At 47.0% G+C, this 16,006-nt stretch overlaps 1 protein-coding gene across 1 annotated transcript; it reads left to right on the top strand.

The window, feature by feature from the left end:
• Nucleotides 1-10,869: 10,869 nt before the first annotated feature.
• On the top strand, nucleotides 10,870-12,364 carry LOC109780184 (RING-H2 finger protein ATL1-like). The gene has a single exon (XM_020338764.3). It carries the CDS (start codon nucleotides 11,309-11,311, stop codon nucleotides 12,098-12,100), a length of 792 nt encoding a protein of 263 aa, XP_020194353.1. The 5' UTR covers nucleotides 10,870-11,308; the 3' UTR covers nucleotides 12,101-12,364.
• The last annotated feature ends 3,642 nt before the right edge of the window (nucleotides 12,365-16,006 follow it).

Below are 16,006 nucleotides of genomic sequence, written 5' to 3'. Positions count from 1 at the left end.
GGTCCAGCACCTCATCGGTGAAACATAGGGGGTGTGCGGCACCCCTGTATTTGGATGTGTCATGGCGTTCTGACGGTTGTATTGTTCGGTTTTGGTTATGCACTGGAGCGCGTTTCCTTGATCCGTAGATGGATCTGGTCACGCCCGATCTTCTGATGCAAGTCCTCACGTGAATCGTGTGCTGACTTATGTGCGGCCTTGTTAGCCACTCTATTACGGCCACGAGGTGGTTGATCTGACCGGTCGGCCGTTTTGTTTTTCGGCTGTGTGGGCTCTAAGGCCTCATCATCAAATTCAGGCAACAGCTTTCGTTTTGGATAGCTCTTTGTGTGGTAACTACCACCATACTTTTCTTCATTGTCGAGCACTTTGTTCCATCTACTGTTGAGCGTATTCTGCGCGGCCTTAAGCCTTTGTTTCTGCTTCTTCAGACTCCTCGCAGTGGCAATAAGCCTTCCGCGGAGGTTCTCTTGTTCCAAGTGCCTTTCCGGGATGATGTGTGCATCCTCGTCCGGACTGTTTTCCTCTCCGGAGGGAGGTTGATGAGCTTTATCCTCGGCGTCGCCGTGTTCGGACAGTGGATCTGTACTATGTTCGCCATTTGCTGGTTCATCCTGCTCTATCGCTGGGTCAATGTGGTCGTCGTTTCCTCTGGAGTCGACCGGGGTGTTATTTTCTCTTGCGCTGTTATCGCTGTTTTTGCCGAGGCGGGATTTGGAGCGGCGCCTACGCCGATGCTTTGGTTGCTTCTCGAGGGAGCTATCCTTCGCTGCATCCTTCCGTTACTCGCCATTGTTTTCTTTGGGTGTATCCGCCATGTATATGTCATGTGATGAAGTGGTTGTCCAGCGCCCTGTGGGCGATGGTTCCTGTTCCTCTCCTGCATCGTCATCCATGCCGTCGATGTCTTCGGAGTCGAAATCGAGCATGTCGGTTAAATCGTCGACAGTGGGTACTAAGTGGGTGGTGGGTGGGTCGCGAATTTCTTCGTCGTCTGCATCCCATTCTAGCCGGACATAGTTCGGCCAAGGGTCTCCTGACAGGGAGAGAGACTTCAATGAGTTTAATATGTCGCCAAAAGGCGAGTGCTGAAAGATATCCGCGGAGGTAAACTCCATGATCAGTGCCCAATCAGATTTGATGGGCACGGACACAAGCGGCTCGGAGTCCATGGCCGGGGACGAATCCGACGGTTCGGCAACACGGGTCTCGTAGGAGATGAAGCCAGTATTCGGCGCTATTGCCACTGAGTGTGCGTCCTCTGTGGCGGGGTCCATCCGCCCGTCCACAGATGGCGCAATTTGTTCCGGATTGAGGGCCGGAGTAGTTGGAGGTGTGATCTCCCGAACACAGTCCGACGGCAGAGCTAAATCATGCTCGTCGTGATCGTGCGGCGCACCTGACATGGGCTCGAATCCGCCGAAGATCAAGTCTCCGCGGATGTCGGCAGCGTAGTTCAAGTTTCCAAATCTGACCTGATGCCCAGGGGCGTAGCTTTCGATTTGCTCCAGATGGCCGAGCGAATTGGCCCGCAGTACGAAGCCGTCGAATACGAAGATCTGTCTAGGGAGGAAAACCTCACCCTGGATCGCATCGTTGCCGATGATTGAAGGAGCCATCAAGCCTTACGGTGACGGCATAGTGGAACTCTCAACGAAAGCACCAATGTCGGTGTCAAAACCGGCAGATCTCGGGTAGGGGGTCCCGAACTGTGCGTCTAAGGCGGATGGTAACAAGAGGCGGGGGACACGATGTTTACCCAGGTTCGGGCCCTCTCGATGGAGGTAATACCCTACTTCCTGCTTGATTGATCTTGATGATATGAGTATTACAAGAGTTGATCTACCACGAGATCATAGAGGCTAAAACCCTAGAAGCTAGCCTATGGTATGATCGTTGTTGTTGCCCTACGGACTAAACCCTTCGGTTTATATAGACACCGGAGGGGGCTAGGGTTAACAGAGTCGGTTACAAGGGAGGAGATCTACATATCCATATTGCCTAACTTGCCTTCCATGCCAAGGAGAGTCCCATCCGGACACGGGTCGAAGTCTTCAATCTTGTATCTTCATAGTCCAACAGTCCGGCTAAAGTATATAGTCCGGCCGTCCGAGGACCCCCTAATCCAGGACTCCCTCAGTACTGTAATGAACTCATTCTATATTTATATTGGTGTTAAACCTACTGTATTCCAACTTCTCTATGGTTTATAAACTATTTCATTAGCCATAGATTCATCAAAATAAGCAAACAACACACGAAAAACAGAATCTGTCAAAAACAGAACAGTCTGTAGTAATTTGTAACTAACGCAAACTTCTGGAAATCCAAAAATTCAGCCAAAATAGGACGACCTAGAAAATTTGTTTATTGATCAGTATCAATTGGATTCAATATTTTATCACGTTCTGGTGATTTTTAACAATTATTTTCGTGAACAGAAAGTTTCTGAAATTTTCAGCAAGATCAAATAACTATCATCCAAGAAGATCCTATAGGTTAAACTTGGCACAAACACTAATTAAAACATAAAAACACATCTAACCAGAGGCTAGATCAAATATTTATTCGTAAACAGAAGCAAAAAGCAAAAAACTAAAAATAAAATTGGGTTGCCTCCCAACAAGCGCTATCGTTTAACGCCCCTAGCTAGGCATAATAGCAAGGACAGATCTAGGTATTGCCATCTTTGGTAGGCAATCCATAAGTGGCTCTCATAATAGCTTCATAAGGTAATTTTATTTTCTTTCTAGGGAAGTGTTCCATGCGTTTCCTTAACAGAAATTGGAATCTAATATTTCCTTCCTTCATATCAATAATTGCACCAATCATTCTAAGGAAAGGTCTACCAAGAATAATAGGACATGAAGGATTGCAATCTATATCAAGAACAATAAAATCTACGGGCACATAATTCCTATTTGCAACAATAAGAACATCATTAATTCTTCCCATAGGTTTCTTAATGATGGAATCCGCAAGGTGCAAGTTTAAAGAGAAATCATCAAAATCATGGAAACCTAGCAAATCACACAAAGTCTTTGGGATCGTGGAAACACTAGCACCCAAATCACACAAAGCATAGCATTCATGATCTTTAATTTTAATTTTAATAGTAGGTTCCCACTCATCATAAAGTTTTCTAGGGATAGAAACTTCCAACTCAAGTTTTTCTTCATAAGATTGCATCAAAGCATCAACGATATGTTTGGTAAAGGCTTTATTTTGACTATAGGCATGTGGAGAATTTAGCACGGATTGCAACAAGGAAATACAATCTATCAAAGAGCAATTATCATAATTAAATTCCTTGAAATCCAAAATAGTGGGTTCATTAATATCTAGAGTTTTGATATCTTCAATCCCACTTTTACCAATTTTTGCATCAAGATCTAAAAACTCCGAATTTTTGGAACGCCTTCTAGGTAAAGGTGGATCATATTCAGTCCCATCATTATCAAGATTCATATTGCAAAACAAAGATTTAATAGGGGACACATCAATAACTTTTAGATCTTCATCTTTATTTTTCCAAAAAAATCCGGCTTAGCGGCCATCTTATTAACTAAGGTGGCCTGCTTATCCGAAACTTCAGCTATTAACTTCTCAAGATGAGCAATCTGAGATTTCAAACCATCAAATTCTTTAGACATATCATCGAGCTCTTTATTCATATAACCCATAAAGCTTTTTTGTTCCTTAAGCTCGTTTCTAAAGAAATTATTATGCTCACATTGTAAGACCATAAAACTCCTGACGTTGCTTTCGATCTCTTCTAACCTTTTAAGGTGAAGATCACCAAATCTAGGTAGAGCCATCGTGATAAGCAAGCAATCCAACACACGAGCAAACAAGAAGCAAGCGAAAAAGAGGCGAACGGAAAAGAGAGGGCGAATAAAACGGCAAGGGTGAAGTGGGGGAGAGGAAAACGAGAGGAAAATGGCAAATAATGTAATGCGGGAGATAAGGGTTTGTGATGGGTACTTGGTATGTTGACTTTGCGTAGACTCCCCGGGAACGGCGCCAGAAATCCTTCTTGCTACCTCTTGAGCACTGCGTTGGTTTTCCCTTGAAGAGGAAAGGGTGATGCAGTAAAGCAGCGTAAGTATTTCCCTCAGTTTTTGAGAACCAAGGTATCAATCCAGTAGGAGGCCACGCACGAGTCCCTCGCACCTACACAAACAAATAAATCCTCGCAACCAACGCAATAAAGGGGTTGTCAATCCCTTCACGGTCACTTACGAGAGTGAGATCTGATAGATATGATAAGATAATATTTTTGGTATTTTTATGATAAAGATGCAAAGTAAAGAAAGCAAAATAAAAACGGCGCCAGAAATAGCTTGTTGTCAGGAGATTAAATATGATGGAAAATAGACCCGGGGCCATAGGTTTCACTAGTGGCTTCTCTCGAGAGCATAAGTATTACGGTGGGTAAACAAATTACTGTTGAGCAATTGACAGAACTGAGCATATTTATGAGAATATCTAGGTATGATCATGTATATAGGCATCACGTCTGCGACAAGTAGACCGACTCCTGCCTGCATCTACTACTATTACTCTACACATCGATCGCTATCCAGCATGCATCTAGAATATTAAGTTCAAAAGAACAGAGTAACGCTTTAAGTAAGATGACATGATGTAGAGGGATAAACTCATGCAATATGAAATAAACCCCATCTTGTTATCCTCGATGGCAACAATACAATACGTGCCTTTCTGCCCCTACTGTCACTGGGAAAGGACACCGCAAGATTGAACCCAAAGCTAAGCACTTCTCCCATTGCAAGAAAGATCAATCTAGTAGGCCAAACCAAACTGATAATTTGAAGAGACTTGCAAAGATAACCAATCATACATAAAAGAATTCAGAGAAGATGTTCATAGATAAACTTGATCATAAACCCACAATTCATCGGTCTCAACAAACACATCGCAAAAGAAGATTACATCGAATAGATCTCCACAAGAGAGGGGGAGAACATTGTATTGAGATCCAAAAAGAGAGAAGAAGCCATCTAGCTAATAACTATGGACCCGAAGGTCTGAAGTAAACTACTCACACATCATCGGAGAGGCTATGGTGTTGATGTAGAAGCCCTCCGTGATCGATGCCTCCTCCGGCGGAGCTCCGGAAAAGGCCCCAAGATGGGATCTCACGGGTACAGAAGGTTGCGGCGGTGGAATTAGGTTTTTGGCTCCGTATCTGGTAGTTTGGGGGTACGTAGGTATATATAGGAGGAAAAAGTACGTCGGTGGAGCAACGTGGGGCCCACGAGGGTGGAGGGCGCGCCCAGGGGGGTAGGCGCGACCCCCTACCTCGTGCCTTCCTGGTAGCTTTCTTGACGTAGGGTCCAAGTCCTCTGGTTCATGTTCGTTCCGAAAATCACGTTCCCGAAGGTTTCATTCCGTTTGGACTCCGTTTGATTTTTTTTTCTGCGAAACTCTGAAATAGGCAAAAAACAGCAATTCTGGGTTGGGCCTCCGGTTAATAGGTTAGTCCCAAAAATAATATAAAAATGTATAATAAAGCCCAATAATCTCCAAAACAGAATATAATATAGCATGGAACAATAAAAAATTATAGATACGTTGGAGACGTATCATGTACCCGCCGTAAACTGCCCCTCCGCGGCCGGAAACGGTGGCAAAAACGCCCAGCTGCTGGTGGAGGGGCTGCCTCAGCGAACCTCTGCTCTTTTTCCGGCGAGGATTGGCTATCTAGCGAAGAAGGGCGGCGGGCGGCGCCGGGATACAACTAATGGCGGCCGAGGGCATGAGGGGTGGGAGGCGAGTAGGGGAAGAAAAACTTGACTTTTCACCTGACGGTGTGGGCCAGCCGCGCTTTTCCCTTGCGCCGGAGCCCCCGATCGCCCCCCAGTGCGCCGGGTTCGGCCTGCGATCGCCGGGCCCAAAAACGGGCCGAACCGGCGATTTTCGGCGTCCTGGGGGAGCAACTGGGGCGTTTTTTTGGCGCCGGCGCCGAAAAAGTGGCCTGGGGGGCCTGTTGGGGGCGCGGCTGGAGATGCTCTAACTTCAGTGTAAACACCATGGCAACTTATGTGCAATAGACATGGCAACTTTTAACAAAAAAAGTCGTCGAAACATCTCGATATGATATCTCGTTCCGAAGATCTCGTCGCGACAGATGTAACGGTGAAAATAGTTTGTCAATCAAATTTCTCATTTAAGAGATAACACATTGTAAAAATTGAAAAGCCAAAAGATTCCCACTGACATCATCAGTTTCATCAGTTGTGCATGCATGCGGTAAGCTGGTAACGTGGCGCAATCTATGGTCATGGGGGCGTTCAGGCTAAGCTCCAAGCCACCGCACGTCAAGCACTTATCCCGGTCCTTTTTAGTAGATATATTCGTTTATTCAAAAGATTTATCTGTTCAAAAATGCGTTCAAATCACGAACCGTCTTCGCTGTTAGATTTCTCGTGTCAAGATTTTTGAAACTAGATCCCAAGTTAATAAGTTCGACAAACTTCTTTTTATGGAAAACCAGAAGTCAAAAGACAAAAAACCAGTTCGGCAAAAAAACAAAAAAGAAGAAGGAAAAAACCGGAGCTCGGAAGCGCGGTTGTGATTTTTCTTTTTTCTTTTCTTACTTCCACGAGAACAAATCTGTGATTCTTGTGGGAGCACTGATATTTTTTCCTCGAGAAGCACAGCTTTGCTTCTTGTAGAAGCAAATTTGTGCTTCCACGAGAAGCAAATCTGCGCTTTTCGTGTCACATAGTTTTTTCTCTTTTTCGATGTGCTTCTCACATAACTAAATTTGTGCTTTGCGTGGAAGCACAATTTTTTTGCACAACTTTTTTTCTTCAAAACTAGGCGAAATGGACCAAAAAAACCATTAAAACCCATCCAAAACGAGGAACTCGTATAAAAAAGCGAAGAAAATGAAATCGAAAAAAGGCACCCAACATGCGACATCTGACGGCAGTTGGACGCACCATCTGACGTGCTCTCGGGCCACCAAAACTGAACTTTGAAGGTCACCCGCGAGGAGTAACCTCCAGTAAGCTGCTCCTAGAAACTACACGTATCCACGCAAAAAAAAAAAAACTACACGTAGGAATAGGATTTTCGTTTTAGTAACAATGAAAAAGTATAAACCTGGGAGGGAATTAATTGCCTGAGTCGGTTGGGCTCCCAATTTATGTCATACTATCGTGGACTTTGAAATTTCAAACTTTGGACTTTGAACTATTAGCCGCAGTGTACGTACCTAGTTTTGACTGGGCAGGACCTCCTATTCCCCGACCTATACACAGGAAACGCGCGACCGTCCTAGCTTTGGCTGGCCCATATGTGCAGCCATGTCCTAGCTTTGGCGGATCCTATACACAGGAAAATTGTCGATCTATAGCAAATATCTGCAAACTTGAAAAAAATGTTCCAAATTTTATAAAATGTTTGCAAATTTGAAAAGGCTCATAATTTTGAATGCTGTTCATGAATTTGAAAGATATTTCCAGATTTAAAAAATTATTAATGTGTTCACAAACTATGTTCACAATTTCAAAAAATGTTCACAAATCCAAAATTGTTAGTGATTCACAAATTCAAAAAATATTAAAAAATTTCCTATAATGTTGAGAAATTTTAAAATACTTCACGAATTCCAAAAAAAATCGCAAAATTTAAAAAAATGTATGCTGATTCAAGAAATATTAATAAGTTTCTTCATAAAAGTTTGCGGGTTCAATTAAAGGTCCACAAATTCATAAAAATGTTCTCGAGTTCCAAAAAATGGTATTGAATTCTAGAAAATGTTCACGAATTTCAAAATATTGTCAACAATTTTCAAAATTGTTCTCAAATTTCATTTTTCCCCTAAATATCATAGAATGTTTAGAATTTGAAAATAAAAAATAAAAGGATAAAAGAGAAGAATACGGAAACAGAAAGAAGAAAGTAAAAAACCCGGTTTTGGTAAGGTTGGGAAGCAGGTGTGGAGGAAAACCTGAAGGGTTGGCCCATATAGCACAAGGGCACTTGGATATCACCTCACACGGTGCGTATTTCATCTCTATCCCCTGCAGTACGTGGAGAATTAGATCCGCCGCTGGGGTCATCTTCATCATTTTGTCGTGCTCTCGTGAAGATAATGAAGATGCTGATATTTGTTCTCAGAAAAAATGATCGGAGGGGAGGACCCTCTTTCCCTCAAAAAGAAAGAAAAAAATTGTAAACATTGATCCCAATTGCTATATGCCACTCCAGTGCAGGCAATAAGAAGGAATCAGCCTTAGAGGCCCAAGCATGGTTGAGCGGAGCATGCGGTTTTTATACGGACTCCACTATGCGCGGCACCTGTTTTGCGCAGCTATGATGGGCCTTTCCATATTGCCAACTGATGTCACACATACATTAGGATCAAGCACATTCACGCCCGCAAACATAAATCCAACGGAGATTTTTGTGAGGGGTTCTAACAAAGATTACTCCACTGCAAACATGGCTGTAGGTAGAACATGTGCTCCCTAAAATTGTTATTATCTCCATGGTACCAATTTATTTTTGTGATCCTTTCTAGTTTCCTCGAGTTTGGCTCTGTTTTTTCTGTATTTATTTATTTTTTTCTTTTTTTCCCTTTTATTTATTCTACTTTTGCTTTTATTTCATTTTTCCTCTTTGTCCTGTCTCTAATTTTTTTATGTCTTTCTTTTTTATATTTCCCTCTTTTATTAAGAAATATTATGTAACTAACATAATTTTCTAAACGAAGTTCAAAACATGTCAAACTTTTTTTAGAAAATTCATAAGCATTTAAAAAAATGATGACACTTACTTTTAAATGTATGATCATTTTTTATCAAATGCAAGAACACCTTTTTTAATTATGCAAACAATTTTTTGAATTGTGTTTAAAATTTCATGAATATTTTTTCATTTGCTTTCCTTCTTTTCCTTATTAATAATTTGAAGAACATAATTTTAGACATAGAAATAAATATATTTTTACAACTACGGGAGGATTTTTCATATTTATTAAATAATTTATTAAAATACATGAATATTTTAAAAAGTATTGAACGCCATATTTTTAATTATGTGAACCTGGCAAAGCCGATCAAGGAGAGCGACCGACAAAGGCCTGCAGACGCATCTAGGAGCATAAGGCCGCGAGACTCATGGTGCCAGAGGAGGGGCATACCATTGATATCTCCTTGGCCTCAATCCTGGCTCCGCATGATTGTGGGTGCAATCTTCAAGGCCCTTGCTAAACGAAGGAACACAATCTATAACTACTAATAAAGGACGGTGCGTTTCTCCAAATTTTTTGTCCATTCATCCCTTAGTGGTAAAAAATTGTTTTGTTTATATATAGGAAAAATTCTTCGTACGTTGTCGCTTGGCTGGGCCTCAACCTGGGCCATGTAAGTCACTCGGTTGGGCCTCCACCTGACACGAGCTCCTCTGACTCGCATGCCAAAAGATAAAATTCATTTATCAATTAATAATCCCACCTCACTTATTTAAACCAAAGTTCACCAATTTATATACACCTATGAGTAATGAGAATCAACAAGTTAAGCCATCAACAGACAGAGGATGCGGTGTGGGTTTCTTTTACTTGAGTGAAACGAAGAAATTAAATTCGCCTGTGTGTGGCTAGGGAAACCAAGAAATTAAATTTGCAGGTGGCTAATAGTATGTGCCAATAAGAGATTTCATGGGAATCTAACCTGAGAAAAAGCATGCGCATGAATTGCTTCAAAGTGAAATAAACTAGCAGACATGAAAAGTATACATGACGCATGCATAATAATCAAAGAGGTGCAAGCATTAACACCCTAGCCTCGATGGACGAAAGCTAGGAGTACATACATGATCCAGTTCGGCGACCATTTTGAAAAACCCATCCACTGTCGTTCGAGGCCAAGGCCATCTCACTTGAGAAAAACACTATGGTTGCCGCGCGGCTTCCTTGCGACTTAATAAATCCTTTCGGGGTCCAAACAAACTAACAAATTTATCTTTAAAGTTAATTCTTCCAAAGTTTTTGTTTTTTTACGAGAAAAAGAAGTCTAGATATTGGTGTAGCCTACTCGCCGGCTGCCAAATTTGTCTTTAAAAGTAATTCCTTTAGAGTCTAAGAGTTGGATTATCAATTCAATTTCTGATTTTTTGCAAGAAAAATAAGACTACATCTCGGAATCCGCCTACCTGCCATCGTCTGGTGTATAACACGCTGATGAACATTTTGACGGACACGCTAAATTTCTTTCCCGTAGCAACGCACGGGCATTTGTGCTAGTATAAAATAACATAGGTACACATAGTGCGCATGTATTATGAGACGTTGAGTGCAGAGCGGCGTCGGATCCGCTCCGCTTCTAGGCAAAATTGGTTTAGGGTAGCTATGATTGCCCCACTCTTACTTGGTTCAATTTGAACTAATCCTATATTTATGCGGGACGCCCGCTCTCATCCCTAATGATGAGGTCTTGGTCTCACTCAACAGGCGGCAGTTGAAGAAAACCGGTCGGTCCCCCTTGATGGGCCCAGCCCAGCAGCCAGCGTAATGTAACGCATGTGAGTGATGTACCGCTACTGTGCAGTGCAGGTGGCGTAAATGGCCGCGGTGCCTCCCGAAGAGGGAGCCCGTATAACGTACGAACCTTCCCTCCCTCGCTCCTCTGTTTCCATCTCGCTCATTTCCCAGTCCATCGGTCAGTGTAACAGTTGAGCTCGTCCTGTGTCCGTCCCAGGGGAATTTGACCTCCACTAAGCACATGCAGTCACTGTGCGGCTGTGTGCGCATGGGGCGAAATTAATCACAACTTCGAAAGCACGGGGGCTTCTTCCTGCGCCTGATTGTCAACCCGAAAAACAACTCCCTTGGACAAATTGGTCACGCGACCACTGCCTCTCTCGTTAGTGGCTAGTGGTTGCCCGTGCACGTACCGCATACGGCGCGTACGGCACTTGTGCTGTGCAAAATGTGCTCCTTTCTTCTTCACCTACTCAACTGCCGCCCATATAGACGCGAGACTGCAAGGGCCGCCCGTGCCTCAAATACGTACCGGGTCGTGCGATCGCGAGCGTTCAACCTCGACCCCGTGCATCCCCAGACAAGCACCACACCTCTGTAGCGGAACCTCACGCTTCGCTCGCTCGCTGCACCGTGCTGTTGCGCCATCGGTTGTCTGTCAGTACTCGGTGCAGAGAGCCGCTCCACGTCTCCCTCGGCCTTCTCTTTCCGCCTTTAACTGTATCCGTCCGACCGGATAGCGAGGTCGGGCGAGAGCGCGCGCAAGCCAGCCAGCCAGCTACCTACAAGATGAGCTCGGCATCGCCATTCCCGCCCCCCTCGCCGCCGCCGTCGTCGTCGTCGAGCGCGAGCGTCCCGATGGTGGTGATCACCGTGGTGGGGATACTCGCGGCGTTCGCGCTGCTGGCGGGCTACTACGCGTTCGTCACCAGGTGCCAGCCGCTCCGCGCGCTGCTCTCGCGCGGCGGCCCGGCGACGGTGAGCCCCGGCGCCGCCCCGCTGGCGGCGGCCGAGGAGAAGCGGGGCCTCGGGCTGCCGCTCATCCGCATGCTCCCCGTCGTCAGGTTCACGGCGGCGGAGGACGCGATGGCGCCGAGGATCTCCGTGTCGGAGTGCGCCGTGTGCCTGAGCGACTTCGCGGAGCGGGAGCGCGTCCGGCTGCTGCCCGGCTGCTCCCACGCCTTCCACATCGACTGCATCGACACCTGGCTGCAGGGCAGCGCCCGGTGCCCCTTCTGCCGGAGGGACGTCACCCTGCCGGCCCCGCACCCGCACTACCATCGGCCGCCGCCGGCCTTTTGCCGTCGGGACGAGCAGCTCCCGACCAGCGGCAACGACGACGACGGCGGCGGCGGCAGCATCGTGATCGAGGTCAGAGGGGAGCGCGAGACCTGGTCCGACGGCAGGAGGGGCCGGAAGAAGAAGGCGGAGAGCGTGGGCGACGAGGCCGTGGGCACGAGGAAGAACGAGGAGTTCGCGGCGGTGCAGCCGATGCGGCGGTCGCTCTCCATGGACTCGTGCGACGCCAAGCAGCGGCAGCTCTACGTGTCCGTCGTCCGGGAGTTCCTCGAGCAGAGCTAGGCGAGTGCCACAGTATGACAGTAGTACATTCATACCCATTCTTTCTTCGATTCGATCGATCGATTGTACATTGGCCTTCGTACGTTGCTGTAGCGGTGGTAGGCCTACGTACCTACGTACGTGTAAATCCGCTCCTCGGCCGCGTCTAGATGCATGGCATGGCGGTCGACTCTAATTTTTTGTAGGCAGTCCATATGTACGCTGGCAATTAAGCAAGTAGTAGTAAGTTGTAGTAGAAGCAGCACCGGAGCATTTTTCGCAACCGAGTGCAGACTTTTCGTGGGAGCTCGGTATTTCTAAAAGAACAAAAGGCATATTTAAAAGTTTAGAAAACAAATCCGAAAAAAAATCCATGGAAACATATATGTGTTATGCACGAACGTGTGAAATTTTGATTAAAAATATTGTGATTTGTAGGCTGAAAACAAAAATAAAGGGCCCATTTTGAAAATACGCATTTGTCTTTTTTATGTACCTGGGTGTGAAAGTATAATGTTGTGAAATTTTGCACATACATAGTATACATGTGTCTGTGTGCTCACAAAAAAAACAATTTTTTTCCGCTGTTGAAATTTGAATTTTGAAAGCGAGCTCCGTATAGCTCGAGCGCAGTTGGCATTTTTCGCAACGATGCATGACTATTCACGGGGGAGAAACAACGGATGATAGTATCTACTACATACTACTGTAGCATCCTAGCTATGTTGGGTGTGGTTGTGCGGCGTACGTACGTGTTGTGGCCGGTGGACAGCCGAGCCGTGCGCGCTAGCTTGCTAGGCGCGGCGTTGTTTGCACGTCTCTTTCGTATGGATCTTGCGCTTTACAGTTGGAGGGTGGATGGATGGATCGATCGCATGCCTCTCCTCCGTGGGACCTTAATTCGCCCATGATACATGACCCAGCCGTCTTCTTCAAGATTCTGTCACCGGCGTGAATCAACCTGTAGTTGGGATGGTTAGGTGGACAGTGGTATCCTCAGCCCACCAGGATTCAAATCCAGATGCTCGCATTTATCCTAGATTTTTTTCCGGTGATACGCTTTCAGTGGGAGGAGATGTTCCCGTCGATTACGAGGCGTCTATAGTGATTTCGTATAATCTTAAGATGATATGCCGGCTCAGTCTCTCGGAGGTGCTCATAGGTGTAGGGTGTGCGTGTGTGCGTTCATAGCTAGGGATGAGTGTATGCGCGTTTATATTAGCGCTTGCGTCTGTACTGTATTGAAATTCAGTATGCATATGTGCAGAAATTCATTTGATGTTGTGCCATATACAGTATAAAACAAACGTTTCGCCAGTGAAATTGGAGCCTAAGATTCAGTACAAACCATGATGGACGGGCGGAGTAAAATTTGTCTGCAGGCACATCACTGACACCGAGGTCAGTACCAATACATATGCACGGCCGGCCGGGTGGTTAACGCGCGGATTGGACGTCTCCGGCCGGGGAGCCGCGGCGCACGCTGCCTAGCTAGCTAGCCTATGCACGCCACTCACAGTGGTACGCCTGCACGTAGTACAGGGGCATAAAAGGTGGTGGCGCCTGGGACGAGAAAGGGTTTTTGTTTTTGTATCAGGCCATCATGCTGGCGGTGGCATGCATCCGTCCGTCGATCGTGCGTGCGTGCGTGCGTGCGTGCGTGCGCTGGCTTGATTGCATGGCATGGCATGGCATGGAGGCAGCTTTGTATACGGACGAACGGACGGACAGCGCGACGGGTTCGTGCCTGACAGTGGAGACCGGGAGTTGTCCAATCCATCACCATGCACAGACACGCTAGAGCGGGAAGCTAGCGAGCTAGCTAGCTACCTCGCCGGCCCCGGCCCCGGCCGGCCGGCCGTGCCGTGCCCTGTGGCGGGCGTGCGCCACCTGCCATGCATGCATCACGCATGTGCCGCTGCCGGGCGGCGGCATCGTCGTCGGCTGGGCGCGCGCGTACGCCCAAAATGGCGGGCAGCTCCAACGACAACCGCACGTACGCGCGGCCCCTCGCTATGCAACAGTTTTTTCTGCTTGTGTGCGGGTGCGGCCTCTTTGGGAGCTTCAACTTCAACTAAACCATTTATACAAAAACATATATCAAAAAGTAAGGGCATAATGTGCGTGCGCATCTTCATAGGGGTGAGTGTATGCGTGTATGATGAGCATCTGCGTCGTGTTAAAAAAACAAACTAAAACACGTGTCAGTCCATGAAAAAAACATGCGTCTCGCACTTTTTATGAAACACGGTAGCTACATGTAGGTTGAACTGAATTTGCAATTTGGATAAGCGAAATTTTGTGTGAGGAAGAAGAGAAAAGGACGGTCATTTGATCTTAAACTAACGACCCTCAGCTCTGTGAAATGGCAGCGAAAGGTCAATGCTATTTTAGTACTCTAGTTAGTTATGTAAAGTAAACCTTTTACAGGTGATATCACGCGGGCGCACGATGGAGCCGAGTCGGGCTAGCTCTATAGCTGGGGTAGATTCGGTTAGCTGGTCCGTCCGGCACATCAGTACGTATAAGGGTGTCACAATCATATGTATAGAGTGGGGGGCTGCTAACGGAGGGTGAGATGTCAACGTTGCGGCGTGCTTTCGGGCACCGGACACCACACTCCGGCCAGCGGTGCCTCCCTCCTCTCTCATAGCCGGCCAGCCCTAGCCCCCATGCATGGCCATGGGGGACCAAGGAAACCTACCCGGTCGAATAATTGGGAAATGGCATCTCGCCTCGCCTCCATGTATCGACGATGATACTGATACAACGCCCCGGCCGTGCGGTGCGAATGGACGGGCACGGATGTAAGCCCGACGGCGGGGAAAACGTTGGGCCTGCACGCGTTTTGGATGTTGTGACCGGAACCACCACCTATTCGGAGGACGGTGGGTGGGGGTATATCTGGCCATGGGCCGGGCCGGGCTGGGCTTGGGCCAGGCCTGAAAAAGCCCATGGCAGAAAACTGAGGCCCAGGCCCTCCCAGGCCCTACCATCGGGCCTATTTTTCAAGCCCAAGCCCGGCCCATCTGGTAAAAAGCCCAGAAAAGCCCTTGGGCCGAGCCTCTTCCTTAAAATGCCAATATGCCAAGCCCAAGCCCGTCCAGGCCCTGCTGGTGGGCTCAAAACTCAGGCCCAAGCCCGGCCCATGGGCAAGCCCATCGGGCCTAGGCCCTGGATTTTAGGGCCGGGCCTGGGTGGGCCGACAGGGCCGGGCCTGAGATGGCCAGGACTAGGTGGGGGTAGGGCGGCCGCCCTTTCGGCTGCTGGAACTGCAGCTAGGCAAAATGGTTTGGAAGGCTTGGGCCCCCCAAAAGTCAAGTTCTTCGCTTGGTTGGCGCTACAAGACAGAATTTGGACTGCCGATCGTTTGGCAAAACGTGGGTGGCCCAAGTGTGGTCTCTGCCCTCTCTGCATGAGAGTGCAGGAATGTGGGCCTCACCTCTTCTACAAATGCCGCTACACACGAAGGCTTTGGTCTTTGATCATTGACAAATACCATATTCTCGGTCTTCACACCAACGGTTGGCCCCTGTTCGACTTAGTTAAGGCTTGGTGGGCAAGTACCTGCGACAACGCCAACGCCAAACCGCCAAGCTAAGGCGTCCCTCACCATGCTTGTTTCGTGGACTGTCTAGAATGAGCGAAACGCAAGGGTCTTCAAGCACAAGAGCGCTCCTCCAACTATTTTGCTTGCCTTCATAGAGACCGAGGCCAACCTTTGGGTCATCGCCGGTGCCAAAAAATTAGGGTCCATTATTTCGCGAGAGTGATCTCATGCCGTGTATTGAGTGACTTGTAACAAACTCTATTCTCTCTTATTTAATGGATGAGGCAAAGCTTTTGCCTCCGTTTCAAAAAAAAAGGTTTTCTTTCACGTGCTGCTTTACCTTCACTCCAGGGATTCCTGGGAGCCGTGGATTCATC

Source organism: Aegilops tauschii, chromosome 4 (assembly GCF_002575655.3).
Source record: "Aegilops tauschii subsp. strangulata cultivar AL8/78 chromosome 4, Aet v6.0, whole genome shotgun sequence".
Lineage (NCBI taxonomy): Eukaryota > Viridiplantae > Streptophyta > Magnoliopsida > Poales > Poaceae > Aegilops > Aegilops tauschii.
This window is presented reverse-complemented; position numbering and strand designations above follow the sequence as displayed.